The sequence below is a fragment of the Leguminivora glycinivorella genome, chromosome 20 (assembly GCF_023078275.1).
Source record: "Leguminivora glycinivorella isolate SPB_JAAS2020 chromosome 20, LegGlyc_1.1, whole genome shotgun sequence".
NCBI classification, from domain to species: domain Eukaryota; kingdom Metazoa; phylum Arthropoda; class Insecta; order Lepidoptera; family Tortricidae; genus Leguminivora; species Leguminivora glycinivorella.
This window is the reverse complement of record NC_062990.1, coordinates 12,441,875-12,467,502: the sequence shown is the minus strand read 5'-3', so window position 1 is coordinate 12,467,502 and position 25,628 is coordinate 12,441,875. Positions and strand designations below refer to the sequence as shown.

General features: G+C 41.1%; 2 protein-coding genes across 2 annotated transcripts in view; both read right to left on the bottom strand.

Moving 5' to 3' along the window:
* The window catches only part of LOC125237201 (regulator of chromosome condensation-like), a 33,658-nt gene extending 15,956 nt beyond the window's left edge, over positions 1 to 17,702 (bottom strand). Inside the window, 7 exon segments of the mRNA XM_048144196.1 lie at positions 836 to 932; positions 13,692 to 13,823; positions 14,113 to 14,292; positions 14,708 to 14,795; positions 15,539 to 15,650; positions 17,346 to 17,441; positions 17,567 to 17,702. Coding sequence (XP_048000153.1) covers positions 836 to 932; positions 13,692 to 13,823; positions 14,113 to 14,292; positions 14,708 to 14,795; positions 15,539 to 15,650; positions 17,346 to 17,441; positions 17,567 to 17,579 — 718 coding nt within the window. The 5' untranslated portion in view covers positions 17,580 to 17,702.
* A 6,732-nt stretch (positions 17,703 to 24,434) lies between these two features.
* Positions 24,435 to 25,160, bottom strand: LOC125236936. Its single transcript, XM_048143855.1, has one exon. The coding sequence runs from the start codon at positions 25,158 to 25,160 to the stop codon at positions 24,435 to 24,437; it is 726 nt and encodes a 241-aa protein (XP_047999812.1).
* Between the last annotated feature and the right edge of the window lie 468 nt (positions 25,161 to 25,628).

The following is a 25,628-nucleotide window of genomic DNA, read 5'->3' as shown; positions in this document are numbered from 1 at the left end:
GGGTTTGGTTAACTAATATAAATGGTAAGTACTAGGTAAGTAAAAAGAATAATATAAAATAACAAGTATTTTGAAGTAAATTAATTTAAGTGCTCACTTGAAAATAAACTGAGTGACAAGAGAGTTTTGCTTGCATCTGATGTTCTGGGTTGTTTTACGATTTATTTAGGTATGTTAGGTGGACATGTGCCGCATTTCTTGTCAGGTCGAAACTTTAAAGGGCCCTCTATACTGAAAAACGTCATACGTTACCTTCGGCCGTGTTTAAATTTGGGCGAATCGACTTTTTGACCGACATTTTTGGTGTCTACGGCATTACTCAAAATGTCTCGAGTCACTAAGAAATCGTAAACATAACATAAATCAGTTAGGGTTATGTTCTAATATACAGCATGAAGTGAAAAATACTAATAAAATTCATAATTTAAGGCTGTCATTCTATAACGATGTTAAGAATGTGCGGACAGATTTGAGTCGGTCAAAAAGGAGATTCGCCCGTTATAAATAAATAAATAAAATATTTGGGGATACCTTACACAGATCAACCTAGCCCCAAACTAAGCAAAGCTTGTGCTATGGGTGCTAGGCAACGATATATATATACTTATATAGATAAATACATATTTATAAACATAGAAAACATCCACGACTCGGGAACAAATATCTATGTTCATCACACAAATAAATGCCCTAACCGGTATTCGAACCCGGGACCGCGGTTTAGCAGGCGGGGTCACTACCGACTACGCCAGACCGGTCGTCGTTTTGAAGTTTCTATTTTGGGCAGTAGGCGTGATGACGGGTAGATTATGACGGGTACGGGTGCGGTACTCACTGAAGCCCTGGCGCGAGTCGCGCGAGGCGGAGCGCTGCGCGAGGCGGCCGAGCTGGCCCTGCTCGCCGCACCCCATCGTGTACACGCCGCCCGTCGTCTATAAACACAAACACACCTTAACTTCCCTCCAAATATACTTGTTTTGTATGAGAACACTCACCAGCAATAGTAATTTGTTTTACAAGGGGGCAAAGTTGTTGCACACGTGCCAAAATTGATACCCTAGAAGCGAAAGATTCCAATAGTGAACCGCGAGCGTAGCGAATGGTTCATGAAGTGGAATCTTGAGAGTTGCGAGGGTTTCACGGCACGAAGGTTAAACAAACTTTGCCACCGAGTGAAACACAAAATTATTCACCACACCATCAAAATACGGACTATAAAACATCAAACTAAATCAAATCCTTCGATTCATTCAATATTTATTATTCAAAATCATCATTTATAGGTAAAATCTACCAGCTAGCTTACTACATCAAGTTAAAATTTGTATGAAATTACTTTGCTCTCTTGTGGATAAAATGCAAAGAGAGCCTTTACCAGTGGATGTGGTGAAAAATATAGATAGCATTATTGATACAAATCACAACTACGGGTGTAATTTGTATTAAAAATGAAATAAGGGTTATCTATTATTGATCGATGATCACCGATGATCGTAACTATTCCAGCGATTTCGGTACATCATGGTAAAAAATAAATAAATTCATACATGCGTTTTCTAGGTAAAAGATTAAGGCTCATGTTACTGTTAATTCAAATCAATTCAATTCAAAATATCTTTATTCATGTAGGCCTAGTTACAAGCTCTTATGAATAGTTCATTACATATATGTTATGATCTTAATCTAACCTAATTATCAGAGCAATTTATTGTTGTAATTATTGTTCATAATAATATTGAGTCTATAATATAAATACAATTTCATATAAAAATAATCGTTTAACAAAAAATATATAATTAGGTATATATAAAAATACATGTCTAGAATATTTCTAGGAAAAATCCAATGTCCAAAAAAATACAATATTAATTTCATCAACAATAATAATAATAATAATAAGTCTAGTCTCGTCCGCATTCTCATCTAGCTAACGGCGAGTACTTGCACAGACATAATCTCGTAGCCAGGATCATTCACCAGCAACTTGCTCTTCAATACGGCCTTGTGGACCGCGAAGTACCGTACTACAAGTATTTACCTGCGCCAGTTCTCGAAAATGGTCGTGCCACGCTCTATTGGGATCGATCTATTATCACTGACAGGACTATTGTAGCCAATAAGCCTGACATTGTGATAATGGATCGACTGCAACGCCGGGCAGTGCTCGTTGACATCACCATCCCCCATGATGAGAATCTCGTGAAAGCCGAGAAGGACAAGTCCAGTAAGTACCTAGACTTGGCTCACGAGATAACCGCCATGTGGGATGTTGAATCAACGATCATTGTTCCGATAGTCGTTTCAGCGAACGGTCTCATAGCGAAGAGTCTCGACCAACATCTTAAGAGACTCTCGCTAGGTGGCTGGATCAAGGGCCAGATGCAGAAGGCGGTGATCTTGGACACAGCGCGGATAGTTCGACGGTTCCTCTCTCTGCAGCCCTAACCACCGGCAGCTTGGGCCCTGCCCCGCTGCTGGCGGCACCCTAGGTTAGGTTTTTTATAATATGTTTTTATATTGTTTTGTAAGTGTTTTTTTATTTTACTTTTATATTCATATTGTAAAAAACCTAGCATAAGAAAAAAGATAAATAAAGGAATAATAATAAAAAAAAAAAAAAACCGCTGACACTGACGGACGTGTCTTTGGATAAATTTTCACAATTTTATTTATTTTTATAGTATTTTTATCGCCGTTCTTGGTTTTTGTGGTTCAGTTTTTGTGTATTTTCTTGCGCTATATTAAATCATGTACCTATACTAACGAACATGCAACGAATGCAATCTAAATACACGGATATCAACATGGACTGTCAAACGGCGATAAGTGCATTGTGAAAATGTTAACAAGGTCACGCACCAAAGCGGCACAAGGAAACGCACGCCCACCATCCTCGCCCGCCTCGTCCAGCTCCCCGTCCGCATCCTCGTCGGGCGACGAGTTCGCCACGGCGCCCGACACCGACGGGTCCAGCGACGAGAGCGGGCCGCCGCCACCGCCGCCACCACCACCTGCGCGACGAGGGCGGCCACCGCTGCCGGCACGCTTGGGGCCTGCGGGACATCCTACCCCGCCCACGGCTCCCGCTGCCGGTGGTGTAGTGCGTCGCATGACATGGACTCGAGAAATAAACGAGAATGTCATGCGCGCCTATTATGGGGCCACAGAGGGTGGAACCCGGCTATCCGCGTACCGTTCTAGAATGCTGCCTCTGTTTCAGGCACTCGAGCCATCCACCACCGTATCGGAGCAGCGTCTATCGGATCAGGTGCGCGTCATTCAGCGGTCAAAGCGGTTGGATGACGCCACACTTGATCGGCTTCGCCAGGAGGCTCTCGCTGCTCGCGCGGACCCCGCCTCGGGGCGGGATTTGCCCGCCATGTCGCCGGACCCGGTGCCCGAACCCGACCTGGCACCGGAGGCGCCGCGGGTTGATTCCGGTAACGACGGCGGGGACTTCGCGAGTCAGAGCGTGAGTGAGCCTGCTAATGAGCAACTGAGGAGGTCTTTGGAAGAGGCGATTACGCAGTATCGCTCCACAAACAATCCTAGGCCACGATTACCACGTCTGCCTATGAATAGACGCAATCTAGCGTTAATGGGAGCCTTAAACGCTTTACTAGAGCCATTTATACGGACTAGTAAAGATCTAGATGATACACACTCGATCATGTACTGCGGAGCCATCGCGGCGTGCCGTGTTGCTCGAGTCAAGTTTCCGGACGCTGACCGTGCAACTAGGACCGTCGGAGGTGTCCCTGCATGGCAAGTACGGATCGAGCGTCGTATCAACTCGTTTAGGACTCTCATTGCAAAGCTGATCTGCTTCAGAGGGGGTAATAATCGCCCCCGAGTAATGCGCTTTGTGAACCAGGCGTTCGCGGGGACGGACATCAGGCCCCGCGACTATTTGGCCAATGTCACAGAGCGCATCGACTTCCTGAAGCAGAAAGTCTATGCATGGGCAAGCCGTATTCGCCGCTACAGAAAGCGTGTGGACCGATTCCAGCAGAATCGTCTTTTTCAAAGCGACCAAAGGAAAGTATACCGAAGGTGGGAGGAAACCGACCCTCGTGTGTCTGACGTGCGGCTGCCGGATGCTACTGCCATGTCTGATTTCTGGCGTAGCATCTGGTCGGTGCCCGTCGAACACACGGAGAGTGAGTGGATGACCGTTGTCGAACGCGAGTGCGAGAACATCGAACCTATGGGGGCTATCACCATCAGCCCCGACGACGTAAGTTGTGCTACCCGTACGGCCCAGAACTGGAAAAGTCCTGGACCGGATGGATTGCACAACTTCTGGCTAAAATGGTTTCGATGTTCGCACTCGCGTTTGGCAACGCAATTTCAACAAGCCCTCGATCTTGGTTCTCTCCCACCTTCCCTAACAACTGGTGTTACTTTCCTGCTCTATAAGTCCGGTAGTACCACGGAAGCAAAAAACTACAGACCCATTACGTGCTTGCCTACACTTTACAAGCTCCTTACATCCATTTTGAGAGCAAAAATTAACGCGCATATTGTCGCTAACAACATTCTGGCTCCCGCTCAAAATGGATGTAGGGTTGGGTCCCGTGGTACTAAAGAGCTCCTCCTCATAGACATGACCATCTGCCAACAAGTTCGGCGGAACAAGGGGGCCATCTCGGCCGCTTGGATTGACTATAAGAAGGCCTATGATTCGGTGCCTCATTCATGGCTGAGAAGGGTATTGGAGCTGTATAAACTTGATGCAGCTTTAATATCCTTCCTGGCTGCATGTATGAGGCAGTGGACCACAGTCCTTCGTCAACCAGGAGTCAGGGATTACCCCCCTGGCCCGCAGGACTTCATAAGGATTGAGCGAGGAATATTCCAGGGTGACAGTTTGAGTCCATTATGGTTCTGCCTAGCTCTGAATCCCCTCAGCACGCTGCTGAAGGATTCTGGGCTAGGTTGCCGGCTTCGGAGAGAGGGTGAAGTCATCTCTCACCTTCTGTACATGGACGATCTCAAACTATTTGCACCGAACACCCAAGACCTGATGGTGCTATTGACAACCACAGAAGTTTTCAGTACCGCCATCAGAATGGAGTTTGGTGTCGATAAGTGTGCGGTCATGCATGTACAGCGGGGGAGGTTGTAAATTCAGAAAATTTACAACTTTCTGAGACGATGTCGTTCAGATCTATCTCTGAATCAGAAACCTATAAGTACCTTGGTATGTCACAGTCGTTGGGTATTGAGGATGTTGGCATTAGACGGTCGGTGAAGGAGCGCTTTTTCAGTCGGCTCACAAAAGTCCTTAACAGTCTTTTGTCAGGAGGCAACAAAGTGCGCGCCTTTAACGCCTGGGTAATGCCTCTACTCACATACTCCTTTGGCATACTACGGTGGACCCAGACTGAGCTGGACGCCCTGGATCGGAGGGTCCGCTCACTGCTTACCACACACCGTATGTTACACCCGCGCTCGTCTGTTATGAGATTGTACATCCCACGGAAATGCGGAGGTCGAGGCTTCCTAAACGCCAAAGATCTTCACAACCGTGAGGTGTACAATCTCAGGAATTACTTCCTTAACAACGAGTGTGGGATGCATCGTGATGTGGTGGCAGTGGACGGAAACCTCACGCCGCTCTCCTTGGCGAAACAGAACTGGCGCAAACCTGTGGTACTAAGTACTGCGGACCGCAAGGCGGTATGGGAGAGCAAGCAGCTACACGGGCGGTTCTACAAGGCCCTCACGGGACCCGATGTAGATCTGCTCGCATCGGTGAACTGGTTACGATTCGGGGACCTCTTCGGAGAAACCGAGGGTTTTGCCTGTGCAATTGCGGACGAAGTTATGATGACGAACAACTACCGGAAATATATCCTGAAGGACGGTACGGTCGACATTTGTCGGGCATGCCGCCGTCCCGGAGAGTCACTCAGGCATATCATTTCCGGTTGTTCTCATCTAGCTAACGGCGAGTACTTGCACAGACATAATCTCGTAGCCAGGATCATTCACCAGCAACTTGCTCTTCAATACGGCCTTGTGGACCGCGAAGTACCGTACTACAAGTACTTACCTGCGCCAGTTCTCGAAAATGGTCGTGCCACGCTCTATTGGGATCGATCTATTATCACTGACAGGACTATTGTAGCCAATAAGCCTGACATTGTGATAATAGATCGACTGCAACGCCGGGCAGTGCTCGTTGACATCACCATCCCCCATGATGAGAATCTCGTGAAAGCCGAGAAGGACAAGTCCAGTAAGTACCTAGACTTGGCTCACGAGATAACCGCCATGTGGGATGTTGAATCAACGATCATTGTTCCGATAGTCGTTTCAGCGAACGGTCTCATAGCGAAGAGTCTCGACCAACACCTTAAGAGACTCTCGCTAGGTGGCTGGATCAAGGGCCAGATGCAGAAGGCGGTGATCTTGGACACAGCGCGGATAGTTCGACGGTTCCTCTCTCTGCAGCCCTAACCACCGGCAGCTTGGGCCCTGCCCTGCTGCTGGCGGCACCCTAGGTTAGGTTTTTTATAATGTGTTTATATATTTTGTATTGTTTTGTATGTGGTTTTGTATTTTACTTTTATAATCATATTATAAAAAAACGTAAAAAAAGCCTAGCCTAAGAATCAAAATGAATAAAGAGAATAATAATATTACCCACCAATTCCTCATCCTTCACAACGACACTTGTTTGCTCATTCCTTACGTTACTATTAGTGACAAATTTAATACATTTAGTCTTTTTTTCATTTAATAATAAATTATTAGCATTGAACCAGTTCAATACTTTAGAGATAGCATTGTTTACATCACTGTGAGCTTGTAGCTGTCGTTTGAGTTTGAAAATAAGTGAGGTGTCGTCTGCAAACAATACTATATCATGGTGGGTCTTTACAAGGAATGGCAAGTCATTTATGTAGATAATGAACAGGAAAGGCCCCAATATTGATCCCTGTGGTACACCCATAGAGACCAATGACCCAGTTGATCTCTGTCCATTGACATCTACCCTTTGTATTCTACCATTTAAGTAGGACTTGAGTAAATTTAGTGCTGATCCTCTAACTCCATAATAATGTAGTTTCCTGATCAATGTTTCATGACAAACACAGTCGAAGGCCTTAGATAAATCACAAAAGATACCTAAAGCATCTTGTGACTCCTCCCAGGCATCGAAAATATGCTTAATTAGCTCAACACCAGCATCGGTTGTCGAGCGACCCCGTGTGAAGCCAAATTGCTTATTATGGATTAAATTATTAACGTTAAAATGTCGTACTAATTGAGAAAGAACTAATTTTTCAAATATTTTACTGAAAGTTGGCAGCACAGATATTGGTCTAAAGTTAGTGGGGTCAGAGTGGCTGCCGGATTTAAATAAAGGAGTTATTTTGCTATGTTTCATTAGATCAGGAAACTCGCCACAGTCAACACTTTTGTTGAATATAACTGCTAAGTCAGGCGCTACAATCTCAACTAAGGATTTTACGGCATGGACGGAGACCCCCAGAGGTCACTAGTTTTTTTGACATTAATTGATTTAAATGCCTTTACTATATCTGAGGTACAAACATGTTCAAAATAAAGGTCTCTACAACACTCAGGAACGTTTTCCTCTAATAATGTGACGGCAGATAAGGGTGATGAATTTAAATCCTTAGTTGTGAATGCTGGTATCTCGGTGAAAAATTTTTCGAACTCTGTTGCTACTTCGAAATTGGAATCTATAATTTTGTTATCAATATTCAGTTTAATATCTTTTACTGCGTGTTTCGAGCGACCAGTTTCCACATTAATTACTTTCCACGTTGCTTTAATAATGTCAGAGCTATTTTTTATTTTATTACTAAGATAATTTCGCTTAGCGATATGACAATCTATCTTGAACTTCTTCGAATATTGCTTAACATGTTCTTTAAATTCATCACTCGTATTAAACCGCCGTTCTTCATACAAGGCATACAATGCACGTCTTCGTTGATGTAACTCTGCAGTAGCCCACTCACTAAAAACTGATGCACCACTAACTACGACCGATTTTGAAGTAAATATTGCATTATAATGTTGCAGAAAAGTGTGAAAGAATGAATTATACATACTATTAGGACTCATATCGGAAGACAGGGAGGGTAGAGCCTGAACCAAACTTTGCTTCATTCGTAGAGTTTGCATTATCCGACGAGTTTTTAATATTCGAATAATTCGGATAATACCATTTTTATTATTCGAATATTCGAATAATTCGGATAATTTCGGATAATTTATTAAACGGAACAAAATTAATGTTCCAGGTGCGTATAAGCGTGAAATTGATAACGGCTGAGATAGATGAGCGCCATAATGCGAAATGTACCTACATATTTTATTTATTTTTTGCGTAAATCAGCAAACTGTAGAAATTAAAACACACCTAGCTCTCTATCTTTAGTTCTATGACTAGAATCTTGCAATCAGATAGTGAGCTGTTGATATAAGACAGTAGTAGTAATTAGTTAGGTGTAAGGTATAAGGAGAAGTTTTTCTGACAACACCTTTATCTTGGAAATGGATGGTAGAGAGGATGGCTTGTTGAGAGTGGAACGTGAGACAACATCATTGGATATAATGATGGTTATAGGGCCATACAGCGTTGTCATGTTATCCGATCCGATATCGGATGTAGGAAGGATTTCAAAGGCAAAAATCAAAGATGGCGCCTTGAATGATTTCGAGAATGTATAGGAGTCGGTCCTCCGCTCGATCGGATCGGATACTCATCTTAAATCTGCGGGGGCCCTTCCGGATACACTTCGACCCATCGGGATCTTTTGTGAAATTACCCCCTTCGATCTTAAGATCCTTCAGCTATTCAGGAGCTTCTCGACCATCTCCACGTATCGGATGATGAGGCTCATGGGTAGCTCTCTGATGTCCTTTGGTACAAGGTAGCCTGCTCCAAAGTTCTTCATTCTTTGTCTGGCGAGGGCATGACATTCACACATTAGATGTCTGATGGTCTCTTCCTCTTCGCCGCACATGCGACAAGGAATTTTGGCCAAGATGGGACACGCTGACTACACAGTCAGCGTGTCCCTTCTTGGCCAAAATTCCTTTGAGCCCGTAATGGCCTGTGAACACCCCCGTTATAATTTGGAGTTGTCTTTTGCCTAGCTTTCCTAACTTTTTGCTCCATCCAGATTCAACCCTCCGCATAAAGAGCTTTGAATGCTTCAGACCTAGCAAGGCATCCCACTCTTTTTTGTGATTAGCCTTTGCTTGGTCTTTCATAGCCGTTTTAATGGTTCCTTCAGATCTGTGAAGTTGTCTACAGATCTGGCCTGGCCTTGGCAAGTTCATCAGCATTTTCATTGCCAATGAAGCCTTAGTACGCCGGTATCCATACCAGTTGCACCTTGTTTTGCCTTCCAAGCTTGTTAAGAGCTTGGATGCCGTTTAATACCAGTCTAGAGTCAACTCTGGGCGATGTGAAGGCTTTGAGTGCCGCCTGACTGTCGCTGAGTATATAGATATTCTTTCCTTGGGTTTGTCTAACTATATTCTTATGTACACAGGTAATTATTGGGTATGTCTCGGCTTGGAAGACAGTGGCATAATTGTCCATGCTGATACTACCACTGTAGTCACTAGTCATTTGCATAAATGCCTACGCCCGTACCAAATGCCATCTTGGACCGGATCGGATACTTAATATAAAAAGTTGAAAACTCTTTTCGTAGGCTCTAAACAAAAGCGTCCTGGTTAGGGTCTTAGAACAGGAATGAGCAAAGATATGGGTACTTGTTCAAAACAGAATAACCAAAAAAAGAGAAGCAATTAGTCGAAGACACTTTCTATCCAGGTGTGGATCATTTTAAACCTTAGTTGCACAGTGGCTGGTACCAAAGTACCACTGGAAGGGAAGAGGTGATAAATAAGTAAGTAAATTCTTTACTGTACCACCAACATAAAATATACCAGACATAAAATATAAAAGAATGAAGAAGGAGGAGGTACAAAGGCGAACTTATTTAAACATTCAAATCCAAAACGCCTCAAATTGCTCGGCAGCGATTTGATGGGTTTTAGTTTCCAAGCTGATCAGTAGATCGGCTAAGATTTCAAAGTATAAGTAGTAATTAGACCGATTTTTGTGTATGCATGTAACTAAAGACTTAAAAGGAAAATGCCTTATATTTCTTAGTGAAGTGGAGGGAATTCTGGAGTACTAAATTGCCATGGAACTGATAACAGCTAAATTCGGAGTGAGGCGCTAAATTTCAATTTCAAAAAAACAAGGGACCAGGAAATCTAGGTATAAATCTCCTTATTAAGTATGGTTTTACAGATAACTTCACGTTAGCTATTAGCAGTAATGAAAGTAGGTTGGGGTAACGTTTTCATATTAAAAAATAATACTTGAACGTTTTTCTGTTTTTTTTTTAATCATCCAATTAATCGAATATTCGATAAGAACTGAGTGCGTGGGGTGAGGCATTCTGCTTACTTCTTGTTCACGAATGCTTTCTTTGTTTTGTAAATATTAGTTTGATTTTGAAGATAAATAGGTGTTAACTTGTTAGCAATAACATTATCCGTATTAAGAATTGATCGAAATTGGTTCAAGTGACGTCTACCTATTAAATATATCACTTATAAATAAAAAATAATGTTTATAGAAATTATCCGTTTATCCGGATAATTTCACTTAGATTATTCGAATATTTTCGGATAAAAATATTGGCGGATATTCGAATAATTCGGATATTCGAATATCCGGATTGCAAACCCTATAAGAAGCTAGTTTAAATCATTGGTTATGACTGGAACCAATTCCAAGTTCATACTTTGCTGCTCAATAGGAGCAGAGTTGTCTGCCCAATTCTTGGCAGAAATGTCAAATAAATAGGATAGCGATAAAGCTATTTGTCTTTTATAATAATTTGAAAGGTAACATTTACCTTTAGTCAAAAACACCATAGGCATATGGTATTTACTAACAAATTTGTTAGTGTCAATTATGCTAACCTTACTACTATATGTACAAAGATTATATAAAGCTACATTCAACTTATGTCTAGTGTTATTTTCTTTTTTTTCTGCCTCTGACATCTGGTTACAATAGGGGAATGTAAAGAAAATAATTTCATGCACTGCCAATGAGTTTAATTGTTCATAATATTTTACTAAATTATTTTTGTTTACATTACCCCTATTCCCCATAAAGATAAGCAGTGTTGTCTTACAATTGATATTACTGTCATTTAAGATTTGTTTAATGATATTTTCAAAGCTGCTATGAGGCAGACAGTTATTGATTGTACTAAGTCCCCTTAAGTAAAAATTTAAAAATGAGCTCATATTGCTCCCAATCTCATCACAATACATAATAACATTAGGTTTAGGTGTGCTTTGTTGTGAAGTGTGGAAGGGGCCATTATCATTCATTTGCCCCTGCGGTAAACTGTCACACAGGCTTGGGTCAAGCGCACTGGTCGACAAATCTCCAGTCACTTGCTTACATGCACATGCCTGGGCATTTGTCAACGACTCAAACCGCTCTGAATTATGCTTAATCTGGGATATTAAATCATCCATGGCTAAAGAATATTCACTAATAACTTTTTTGAACTCTCATTTATCACATCTAAAGATTTTATTGAATCCTCTAGGCTTTGAATTTTTAACTTTAATGCCTGTGTGTCAGTTTCATACTGTAATCTACTGTGTTCTAACTGAGCTGTATACAAATCTAACTTATCTACTAAACTTATATTAACTTTACAAAATCTCATTTTTTTAAAAAACAATTTATTAATTTTTGACATCTTTTGATTTTTTTTGATCAGTTTATTTAATTTTATATACTTCTTTAGTTTGTTTCCGCTGCAATTTACTAACCTTGGTGTAGTGGGCTCATTGGTTAAGTCTGTAGTTACTGAAGGGTTTTCAATTGCTGCGGTAACCAACTGAGATGCAGGCCGGACCAGTTCCTCGAACAAGGTCTGAGTGTGTGCCGCAGCTGCTTGGTTTTGGGCCTCCCGTAGCTCGTAGATGTGTTCGTGGGCATCGTGCAGTGCTCTCTCCAATGAGTCGATGTCTTTCAGGGCCTGTTCATATGCAGCATTACACTCCATAAACCTGTCAACCGTCTCCTGAAGCCGGGCCCGCTCCGAGTTTACATTATTAAAATCACTCTCTAGTGTACACAGTTCCTTTTTTAACTTATCGTTTCTATCAATTACCGATAATAGCTCCTTCTCACTGTCTTCTCTTTCACTGAGCAATTGAGCACTAAACTCCTTGGATTGTTTTAATTCCAGCAAGGTAAGTTGGAGCTTATCACACTTCTCAGGCTCCTGCTGGAGAGCCGCTGCTGCAGCGGCGGCAGCTGCTCTGCGTGTTTGCATTGTAAATGGGTTTTTAAAAGAATTAAACACAAAACAAAGCAAGGAATTGCCTACTCAAGCTCAGCGGTTACTTACATGAAATAGTGACGTTTCACTATGCCTACACTTGTCTATTACAATGATTAACACTGAAAAAGAAACACAATCGGTACTAACTAGTGATAATAAGACTCAGAAAGTGTACAAAGGCGAACAGATATTTCAAATTTATAACCTATAATACAAACCTGAGACATCAAAGACACTTGTAAACGTCACTAAAGCACTTCACTACTTATATTTATACAAAACTTAATGTTAAATATACTAATTTCACACTTTAAATACTAATTAATACTTAAAATATGCTTAAAAAATAATTATTTCAAAGGGACTAGCAAAATCAATCGTTTGACAGCCAGGGTTGGTTATTAAACAGACATATAAATTCTTTTAACGCGACAATGCTGCACCAAAATTGCTGGAAAAGTTAAGATGTCTGATGATCACAAAAGCTAAAAAGATAATTACTATACAATAGTAGTTCCTCGCCAACAGTATAAGATGATCTCTCCACCGGAAGTTACAACGGCAGCGGGCTCTTCTAAACAACTTTTATTATGGGATCAATGCTGAAATCGATAGTCAAAATGTATGAAACACACAAGTTTTTTTGCGATTGCAGCGTTGGTCCCATGTTGTTAATTGACAACATTTCATATTTTTGAGTACTCTTTTTATTGTTTGGTTTGAAAGAACTCAAACAACTTTTTTCCAAAAACTGCTATTTTAATGAGAAATTCTTTTTATTATGCTTCGAGCAGAAAGAAAGTTACAAACGTCAAGACACAGTCGTGAAATGTGTTGTTTCATACACCTAAGAAAACGACAAACTCATTCCTAAAAAAAAAGTTTTAACAGTTTAAACAGTCACATGTCTGACTGTCAAGTGTCACTGTCAACCACTAGTGAATGGAATCATAGACTAAGCCATGTTTTTAATATCTTTGCTACGAACTGTGATAAGTCACTGTCAAACTCAAATTACATCTCAACTGGAAGATTTTTTTGTTATAGTGGCAGCTCTAAATCAGCTATTTGACGTCACTTCCCCTTTAAACTATTTTTAAGATTTTTTATACTAAAAATGCAGAAAAAAAAATTAAAAAAATGATTTATGTGATGTACAAGCGTATATCTCGAAATGGTTTTCGATTTAGGGACATTGAAAATTTTGAAACGTTGTCAATTGTGACCTCAAAAGTCACTCCTTTTTAAATCACCGTGTATAACTGGCGTGAAATACAAGTATATATATGACAATGTACTCACCGACAGTATAACAAGATGGTCGCCACCGGAAGCCACATCGGCAGCAGGTTCACCAATGTCAATCCGGATGGGTTCCCGACACGCCTTGCCTTCGCGACCGCGCATCACAAGACCCATGCTCCCGTGGGAATCCTGAGAGTAAACACACATAATGATTAATCAGTCCTTGTTGAAAGTCCATATGATCTGTTTAACTGCGACCATGTTAGTCATTCCTCCATAGGCACTGGTCCCATATCGCGAGCTAGTAAACTATGAGCTATCGGCTATAAAAACGAACAAAAGAAAATCACTCCTGTGTAAATAAAAGAGACACGGCGATATTTATAGCTACTCGCCCAGCGGTGAGCTTCAGTTACAGACATAGGACTTACACCTTTATGATAAATGTAGTTCTATAATAATGTCTTAAGTGACTCACCCTGAAGGCTCCCCAGGCGTACACTTGCCCATCCTCCAGCAATGCTGCGGAATGGGAGTCTCCGGCCGAGATGGCTACAGCCTTAGCGGGCAGCTTCACAGCGCCTGCGGTGCCTTCTTCAGTTTCGCCGGACGTAGGACGCCCGAGCGCACCTTCGTCGTTGCAGCCAAAGGTCCACACCTGAAGAATTTCAAATAAAAAAATATTATATAGTGACACTTACCTAAGTCACAAAGTAAATTCGAGAAGTACTTGCTATCTTCTTCCATGAGACTTCTCAAATCTATAAAATACGTGCCTGTTACTAAGTCCAATTGTGCTACAATAATTCAAAGTCGAATTAGCATTGATAAGAATAAGCACTCAACAACTGCACATATTTATTTCCGTGGCACATAATTCGTGGTTTTCGCATTTTCTTTTAAATAAAGATTAAAAAGAAAAGTAACTATTTTGAACAGCTGACCGAGTGCCGCCATCTTTTGACGTTGCACATGAGCACAGACGTTTTGCGGGGCCTCGCGAAGCGTGCGATCAGTGTGGACCCGGCTATTGAGTAGGCATTATGGTAAAAGTTTTAATAGATAAAAAATACCTTTCCATCGGAGTCCAGAGCAATAGTGTGCATGCCACCAGCACACACGTCCACGATCTTGTCTCCGAGACCCGACACATACTTGAATCTGAAATAAAATATACATACAATCACTCCTGTATCCCATAAAGGGGTAGGCAGAGCACATGAAACTACTAAAGCTTCAGGACCACTCTTGGCAAATAAGGGGTTAAAAGAAAACGAAACTGTGGCATTGCAGTGACAGGTTGCCAGACTCTCGCCTACACCACAATTTAACCCATATCCCATAGTCGCCTTCTACGACACCCACGGGAAGAAAGGGGGTGGTGAAATTCTTAACCCGTCACCACACAGGCATAAAAAAATATATACTAATTTAACACAAAATTTTAGATAATTCCAGTTATATCTCGTGAAATTTCGGAGATTTACGTAGCAAGTTAAGTCTCACCAAGGTACAAATCAACATTCTACTGAAAAAATGGAAATGAAAATATTTTATTATTAAAACAATGTAGGGGTATATTGATTTAAACTAATACGAATTGCATTCATAATTTTAGAAACTAGACGGGACTTGATCACTCTCGTTTACGCCGTGTCTTGCGTGGGCGACGGTCGCGCGACCGTCGCCGTCGCGTCTCATACTTCCGTATCGATAAGGTTTGATTTCGTATGCGTCGCATCGCCGTCGCGCGACCATCGCGCGACCGTCGCCCACGCAAGCCACGGCGTAAATCTTAATGTAAGTTTTTACGCGATTAAGTCCCTTCTAAAATTATAAATGTAGGGGTAACAATTGATATGTTAGGTTGGGAGTCTTGAATATATGAAGGTAGAAATACTTACTTAGTTGTTTCAATAACATCTTCCCCAAGCCCAAGTTGCCCTACATCTCCCTGGCCGCATGTAAACACGGAACCCCTCTTCTTGGGTGCACTAGGTATTTCAAGTTGGAACGCTGAAAGGAAAAAAATACTGGTCAATATAGTTGTGATGCTAAGTAACAATTTTTTTTTAAGTAATAATATTAATAATTCAGTACAAAGCTACTGTACTTAATAACAGATGTATAGAGTATCTAAATGCCGAGTGGGTGTTCCAACTTTTCTTTACCAGCAAAATTTAGCATAATTGTGGTCAGATAATTTAATTTGGATTTAGTATAATTAATTTATACTTATTATATTAGAGACAGATATAAAAAAATACAAACTGATTGAAACAAAAAATAACTAAAATAACTTTAGAGTTATAAAACTACTGATGTCACAACTAAAGATAATAAATATACTTAAACTACTTTTCATTCCTTAGAGATGTATATGACGCGTTCCTAGCACACATGCTAAGCTCATGCAGGTGAACGCGTACTATGCTTGTATGAATGAAATATGACAGGTCAGATGTTCGCGTTTTTGACAGGCGGTAACTGTGAGGTAACCGAGAGGGGGTGGGCGGCACTTTCAGACGGGAGCGGGAGTGGCCACACTGTATGATAGTACTCTTTATTATACTGTGGTTCTGTGCCCAAAACCTTACAAAAGGAAACCCTATGGTGCAACTGTGTCCATCTGTCCACCTGTTTTTTATTACTGTAAATTTTGTTTCCAGATTTATTTAACTTTTTTTTATAAATAATGTATTATTGTTGGAATGTCATACAGAGAAGAATTTATCGGTCCTGCTTCAAGTGTATACTTGAAGCAGGACCCTTTAGTCATGTAATGCCACAATTATTTTTTTATAACTGTTTACATAAAAGTGCAGTGATTGAAACTCTCCACAGTTGAACCCATACAAATACATGTGTAAGTAAGTGAGGGAGATGACAGCCATATAAATGAGACAAATGACTGTCATCATTAACTGCTACATTTGTGTAAATGAGACAGATATTCTCCAGTCAAGGCCATAAACTTCTATTATTTGGCAAGACTAATAGTCAATAAACAGAGCAGTACTGTACTAAAATATGAAAATATTAATAATAAAACGGGATTAAGAAATCAGTTTTTTTTTATGTTAGAGGCCCTATAAAAATATGACAAGTTGGTTGAAAAATGTATTTAAGGATGTATTGAGAGTTATTACAGTTTTTCATATGCCTGAGTCATAGATAACACTGAGTAAACATTGCGTAATCCTGAATTTATTTATAACATGTTATTATTGTGTTAAGTAATACACCAACTGCATGTAAACTTTTCCATGATTTTATCTATGGTTTAGCTTATCATGTTTTTTTTCTATAGTAAAGAGAAAATAATAAATGTGGCTACATGCTTGAGATTAATAAATTTTTAGCATTTATGAATAATATTACAGTAGCTATTTAAGTTATTTAGAATACCCTATTCAATATAATTATGTTAATGTTTACGATTGAAACATACATTTTAATGCATAACCTCAAAATCTAATAAGTTGGGGTTCAATACTCAAAGTATAATTGATACAGTTACGTGTAACATACGTTTGGGTTTCAATTAGACATACTTAGTTATTAATTAAGAGTATGTAAAGCTTAGTAAACAGGTAAAAATAAGAAAGGGCAGAAGACCGACGCATTTCCCGCCATCATACTTTGACAGGTCATTGACGTCGGACAAAAAGGTAAAGAAAACAACTGCAAGTGAACTCTTCCAAATCTTACCTGCGCGTTTCTTCTTATTCTTCGGGGCGTTGGATGACGTGGCAGAGGTGGTTTTCGACGCCGTGCGTTTTACGCCCCGCGCGGCCGGCATTCTGCCTGCAATACACCAGACGCGTCAGTATCAGTGGAGGTCGAAACGCGCCAAACGATCACAAAACGATGGCTTCGCATCGATGACGTGCTCACTATGCCTATAATCGCATTACGCTATTACCACTTACACTGCATCTGCATCAATTACAAGGCTACACTCTAACAGATTTATGCAAAGCGAGAATAGGTTATATTATGCATTTGTATAGAGATACCGCGAACCAAACAACGCATCAGTAGCGTGTGACCTAAGCCATTCAGCACTCGGATTACTTACTGTGTTTTTGTTTGTTACAACTGTAGCCGAACTAATTGTATAATAAAATATCACTCTATAATGGTAGATGACGTATTAATTTATCTGATTGCGAATTCTTTGCATCTCCGTTTGCTGCGCTTGGCCAACGACTAGGAGCGAGCGGTGTTGCCCACTTCAATGTCAAATTAGCATGTCGGAAGTTACCGGTTTTTTTTATTACATCGTATTGTCTATGCTGGAGAAAATATCAAAATTTTTATTGTAATAAAAGATTAATAGGAGATTATTATAATTAAATTCACATTATTTAAAATCACAATAATATAATTTAAAACAAATTTTTTATCTTTGTAATAGGATTGTAGTAGAGCGCCATCTGTCAATCACTAGTGTTATTAAGTATAACAATTAAACTCTTTAACTTTCAACTAGGTGTCGCAAGCTATCATCATGATGGTGAATTTTATTTTCGTAAAATAGAAATGATCCATTGAAATCGTATGTTTCAGGGGGGGTTGGTTTGCATCAAATGAGGTAGTTCTAATTTTTTATACATATTGTTAAGGATAAAATAGTGATGTCAAATCCGAGTTTTCCACCTCGAAAGCCCACCGGGTCATTATTAAATACTTGAAAAACCATGACTTTTTTTGGTTTTTCTCATATTTCACCATCAAAAACTTTCTTAAGGGCTAAAGTCATTATGAACAATTTTAAGAATAATAAATTATCAATAAAATAATATAAAAAGGATCTTTGTGGCCTCAGTAGTTTCTGAGATACACTTAGTTAAAGTTTTCACAATTTCATAAAAACACAATGTATAGTCATATACTGGAGGGTGAGTTAATGTTATGTCCTTAAACTACTTAATAGGACACGGGCATGTCCTTAAACTACGACAACCAATGTTAGTAGGTCCCGCAAGGGGCCATCTGGTCTGCTACCACCCTCCCGCCGAAATCCAGGCACCAAACAGCCTTGCTGCGTTTCATCTATGTACAGTGCCAGTGCCTTTGGACGATGATTGGGTATCAGTTATGTTGCTTACAGCTAGTCATTTTGGATCCAAAAGTTTACCGGACCTAGTAGCTCACGCTGGAAGGTAGTGAGATCCGAGGCACGGTCTTTTCGGTAGCCGACCGCAGGGAGTTGAGGTCCAGTTGTACGGCAGCCACATGCAAACGGCTGCCCCTTCACCTAGTGAAAAACCCGCGAATAGCTCCACCGTGCCAGATATGGCGACTGGATGAGAGGAGAAGGCAATCGCTAAGTGAGCTCCTCATTGTCCTGATTAGTTCAAGTGATCCAAGCAGTAAACGCATCACCTTGACAACCAGTTTTCACCCACCCCGTACCCTTCAACAACATGAAACGAAAAAGAAAAAAGAATACGAGTAAGTGTAGGTAAACGCCAACGGCACTTCCTCTCATTGAAAGTGCACCTCACCAACGTGCACTATATCGATCCGGTTCTCCACCATCCTGAAATCGAAAAGCCGCACATATTCTTTTTGACGAATACGCAAATTAAAAACCCAGCGGACGCGGCGTACATCAACTACCCAGGCTACTCACTGGAGGACAAGTTCAGAGCAGATGCTGGGGTCTGTGTGTACATCCGCGACGGCATTTTCTACAACGCCTCTGTTTCTTTGAGGTGACCTGGTCCGGGGTGGTAAGGGGTCCGCTTTGTGGATAATTATTTACTTGGGCTCTGAGAAAGCGATCGTATGCCTGTGTCTACCGACGTACAGCGGAAACCAGGAAAGTGACCTTCTGCTAACAGCTGATCCAAACAGGCACTCGGTTTCGGTCTCAGCTCCACGGGATCCGGCCACTGTCTGGTGAAATCCATGTCGATCCACTCTCCATACTCTACAAAGCTCAACTCCGATCATATACGTAGTGTTGCAGCCACCTGCGGGACGGCTCAGCTAAATACCAACTCACCGCTTTGGATAGTGTTGAGTTGGTATTTACTAATCATTGCAGAGCCAGGAGGATGATGTTTTGATGAGCTTTTCGATTTGAAGATGGTATCGATATAGTACACGTTGGTGAGGTGCACTTTCAATAAGAGGAAGTGCCGCTGGTGTTTACACTTACTTGTATTCTTTTTTCTTTTTCGTTTCATGTTGTTGAAGGCTACGGGGTGGGTGAAAACTAGTTGTCAAGGTGCTGCATGCGTTTACTGCTTTGGCCCCCAACTTCCTGCGGTCGGCCACCGACAAGACCGTGCCTCAGATCCATAGCTGGGCACCGTTAATCAAATAGTTAACTTCGATAATCGTTAATCCGTTACTTAAAAAGTTAACTTCGTTAATCATTAAAGCGATACATTTTGGTAGATTTAACGGAAGTTAAAGTTAATCGATAATCCGTTAACACGTCATAAAAATAGGACTCCACTGTAGGTATTATGTATTTCTATTTACTAAGTATCCGCCAAAAACCATTAAAACTTGTGACGCCAATCGGTAAAAAACCGAAATGTAATAATTACGGTCTCTTAGGGCTTTTATTACCGCCGTTGTTTGGCTAAATCCTAGGTTTTATTTCGGATTGGTAATTATTGGGTCATTCATGCGGTCACGATCGTGGTGCGTCGGTTCTTCAGATTGAGATTTGAGATGACAACTCGATGCTGTGGGTAACTTGGTAGAGTAATCTAAAGCCCGCGCCGGACTCTAACTCGATGCGTCGGTTGCGCAATTTGTCTGTCATGCCTGATGATTGCACTCTATTCCCAGGTTAGTGATCGATCTAGCACGCCTAATAAGATTTAGAAGATCCAAAATCGCCAATTGGTCTTTAGACCGTTTATAACCGACGGATCTGCTTTTACCAATAAAACCTAGGTTTTGCCGTACTACGGGCTTTTACAGTAGCAGTAAGAAAGAACGTGGTTTTCGCGGCGCAGCGAGCCGCTTGGGGAGCTGGATTAACGATTAACGGACTCGATGAAATTTAACGGAAGTTAACGAATCCGTTAACATTTTTTAAAGTTAACTTAAAAGTTAATCCGTTAATCGAAATGTTAACTTCGTTAATTAACGATTAACGGATTAACGAGTTAATGCCCAGCTATGCTCAGATCTCGCTACCTTCCAGCGTGAGCTACTGGTTCCGGTAACATACCTGATACCCAATCATCGTCCAAAGGCACTGGCACTGTACATAGATGAAACGCAGCAAGGCTATTTGGTGCCTGGATTTCGGCGGGAGGGTGGTAGCAGACCAGATGGCCCCTTGCGGGACCTACTAACATTGGTTTTCGTAGTTTAAGGACATGCCTCACCCTCAGTATATGACTTTGACTATACAGTGTGTTTTTATGAAATTGTGAAAACTTTAACTAAGCGTATCTCAGAAACTACTGGGGCCACAAAGATACTTTTTATATTATTTTATTGGTAATTCATTATTCTTAAAATTGTTCATAATGACTTTAGCCCTTAGGAAAGTTTTTGATGGTGAAATATGAGAAAAACCAAAAAAAGTCATGGTTTTTCAAGTATTTAATAATGACCCGGTGGGCTTTCGAGGTGGAAAACTCGGATTTGACATCACTATTTCATCCCTAACAATATGTATAAAAAATTAGAACTACCTCATTTGATGCAAGGCTGAATGTACGATTTCAATGGATCAAAACAAACAAGTAGGATTGCGACTCCAAGGGTTCCGTGGCATCAATCACATATTTTTTACATCATTAAGTATTGTTATTAATAAATGCTACTCTTTTTTATTTTTACTCCACCGTTACACCCAGTTGGAAGTTGTAACTTTTTATTTTATTTATCTCTTGATTAATCTTTAAGTAAGTAAGTAATTCGTTTTTTCTGTTATTTAAATTCCACGTCCAACTATTTAATATACCTACCTTGTTACCTACAGCGGTTTTTCAGTGTATTATTATAGTAATTTCTGTTCACCCTTCCAAAAAGAAATTGCAGTCCCAATCTAAATGCAAATCGTGCATGCTGCAGTCGATTTATGCAAGCAATTTTGGTGCCACGCCGTGCTATGCACTGCAGCCACTGCAGGTTAAATTTTCTTGTACGTATGCATTAGTTTTGCCATTTTTGCTACCATGTGTACCTAAATACGTTAGGTACTCAAAAGCGAGAGTCCCACGGAAAATAACACACCCACATACTTAAATTGTAGTTACTACAAAATTGGACAGCATTACTTGGCATTACTAAACGATATATCAATTACTTACAAAAACCAAAATTCATTATCAGCCAGGTCCACACAGAGCGAGCCACGTCACGAGCTCGCGAGGCAACGCAACGTGCTCGCGCGGTAGATGTCCGATGTAGACGTTCTTCGACCGAGGCAGGTTGCTCGGCCGCGTACAGCTAGCAACATATACTACGCGGACGTCCGACGTCGCGCGACCGCGGACGCGGATCTAGACAATGAATATACACTTAACCGTGCAAACTATCGGTCGTCGGTCGTGGACGTGGCCTTGAGCGCACGGGCGTCCGATCGAAATCTGGCTCGCTGGATGTTTTGGTCAGCCGAAGCCACGTCCCGAAGACCGTGCACATTGATCGGTCGCGGTCGCGGTCGCGCGACCGCGGACGTTCACGTAGTATGTTCCTAGCTTAAAGCTTGGCGTCCACAACAGGATGACGTCCACTTAAGGTGCTGTTACACGGGCAACTTAGCCAGCAATTCACATACCATTGCCGCGTTTGCTTCAAGCCTGGAGTCCAGTAGCCTTCTGCATTTCTTATGTATGTAACTGCGCTCCGCGTTTCCGTTGCGTGCGATTCCGTCCGTTTTCACATTCCGATATCGGATGTCGGAATGATTTCAATGGAAAATATCCAAGATGGCGCCTGTAATGTATGGGATATCGATCCTAATCCGATATTGGATCGGATAATGTGAAAACGCACTTAGTGGATGCGAGGCTCAACACGGTTGCCGTTAAGTAGTGCCTTTTCACATTACCCGATCCGATATCGGATGTCGGACCAATATCCCATATATTTACACCGCCATCTTTGATTTGTTCCTTTGAAATCCTTCCTACTTCCGATATCTGATCGGGTAATGTGAAAACGGACTTAGGTAAAATAGCTGTAAACTGCAAAGTTAGCTAGGTTTTTGGTTTATAAAAAAAAATCTAGTGTTGCAAAAAAAAAAATAGTGCGATTGTGAGATCCATCTGCTCGTTTGAGTCCTATATCTGACATTTTTTTTTCTTCACATCAACTGGCCTGCTAGTAAAATGTCAAAACGTCAAAACTTCAGTGTCATCAAAAATCCATACGAGAGGCAGCCGAAAATTTATCATTTAATTTATATTTATTTGATTGAAGAGCAAAAGTAAACCAGAAGAACTACCGATAGTTCCCGTCGCAGCACCGGGCAAGCCCACCTTATTCTTATGTGGTAGCACAGAATATACATATTATAATACTTAATAGTACAAGTACAGAAGGCTCACTCATTTTTCACCACACCAACTGGTAAAGATCAATTTTGCTATTCAAAAACGGATAGCAAAATTGCATTTTATCCACAAGAGTGCAAAGTACGTACGTACAAATTTTAATTCGATACCTTGAGCTGGCTGGTAGAATTTACCTACAAATAATTATTTTGAATTATAAATATTGAATAGATTGCTGGATTTGATTTAGTTTGATGTTTTATTGGGACCGTGCGCGACGACAACGCCACGTGACAGTGACAATATTGTAACCGCTGTGAAGCGAGAAGTAAGTAAACATTGTGAAAAAATTAATGAAATCTTGTGTTATTTTACTACATTAGACAATTTTGGACGATGGTGGTTACAACATTATCGCCAATAACATTAAATCGTTGTTTTCAGTGAGAAATTAACAAACTGGTGACTAAAACGGGGTTTCGTGCCATCGCTCAAAAAAAACATTTTCCAACCTGAGACGATGAATAAAGGCAATAAATTGGTGCTAGCTGGGCATTTTCTATAGATTGAAGACATTATTCCACTATTTAAAGTCACACACAGGTCGAACGCGATTAATTAACATTATTTTTACCTTTTTTCCCAACGTTTCGGCCAGGTTGCACTGGCCGTGGTCGCGGAAGACTGACGTCCCAGCAAAGTGTCACCGGAGATGTAAACAACACAAAACTACCCGATATTAATTTATATAAATGTTCGGGGTAGACAAATAAATATAATCTACCCGCTTTTAGTTATTGTTTATTTCCCACCGCACGACACACAGCACTCACAACATCCGCGCACTGGTCCGAAGATAGATCTTTTGGTTTGAACATTTGAATCACTAGTCCCCATGTTGGCGATAATCTATACCCGTCTTCCCTGTTAAAGTTTTTAGGATATTTTTTAATTTCGATCGCCTCCCTCACAATCCGGGGATAATAGTGTCGCTCGGTGGAAAGAACTTTGGGTTTGTGTAGCTCAATCCAGTGATTCGTTTCCGCAGTAAGCAAGTGCTCGGCGATTGCAGATTTGTGTACATGGCGATTTTTAACTGCCGCTATGTGTTCCTTCACCCTCTCTTGAACGCTGCGCTTTGTTTGGCCAATATACGCACTTCCACAACTGCAATCTATCTTGTAGACACCCGGACTTTGGTACGGAATGACATCCTTAGGACTGCGTAAGAGACTCGCTACTTTAGATAACGGTGTGTATACAGTCTTAATGGAGACTTTTCTTAGTACTGATCCAACTTTATCCGTTATCCCTTTCACATACGGCAAAAAGGCTGGTTGCCTGTCAACCTGCGGATGTCTCTCCCCTTCTTAGTCTTGCGCGGGATTGTCTGCAAATACCCATTTTTCCTCAGCACCTTCTGAACATGGGCTAACTCCTCGTCTAAGTGTTCAGAGTCACATAAGTCTCGAGCCCTGTTAACCAGGGATGTGACCACCGATTGCAGATGTCTCGGATGATGATGGGAAGAAGCTTGCAGGTACCTGTCAGTGTGGGTGGGCTTTCTGTATACGGAGTGTGCCAGGGTTCCATCTGGTTTAGCTTTCAACTTTACATCCAGGAAAGGTAGGGATCTGTCGCTCTCCATCTCGAAGGTAAACTTTACCTTTGGATGGATGGAGTTTAAATGGTCAACGAACCGTTCCACTGTATCGGAGCTGCCCCTCAAAATGCAGAACACGTCATCTACGTATCTCTTCCACAGTGTAATCACAGGCGGTCCGGAGCGTAATGCTAACTCTTCAAAATGCTCCATCCATATGTTAGCAATTACTGGGGCTACTGGACTGCCCATTGCTACTCCATCCACCTGCAGATAAAACTGTCCATGGTAGAGGAAATAATTCCCCTCCAGACAATGCTCCAACAGCGTGACGTACCCCTCAGGATGACCGTTCTCCACGAGTTTCGTCTTAACAATGCCCAGACACTCCCTTAATGGAACATTGGTGAATAACGACTCCACGTCGAAACTCACCATAATCTCCTCTGGTTCCAATTTTATGGTCTTCACAATGTCAATGTGACTTTAAATATGTGTACAAAGCGCGAGAACTTAAAGTGTTATATAACTGGGATTGGCTTCCACGTCGGCTTTTCTACCTCCAATAAAATTTGCACTATAAATGCACCGTAAATTCAATTCAATACTTGTATCAAATGATTACGCACTATAAGTAAAACTTCAGAGATTAGACGACACTTTTCTTCTTACGGCAACTATTCACTTAAACGGTGGTTTCGTTTCCACCACGGTCTTGGAAATAGCTAGAATTTAGTCGCTACTTTTCTTGGAGTTATTACAATTCGCCATAACAAATTTTACTGGGCCCGTATTAAATTTATCTCAAAAACGACATCATGAAAATGTTTACTGCAATATGGATTTGACAGCGCAAGTCAGCGACTAAGATGTCAATTTTGGCCGTAGTGAGCGCTGTGATCGTTT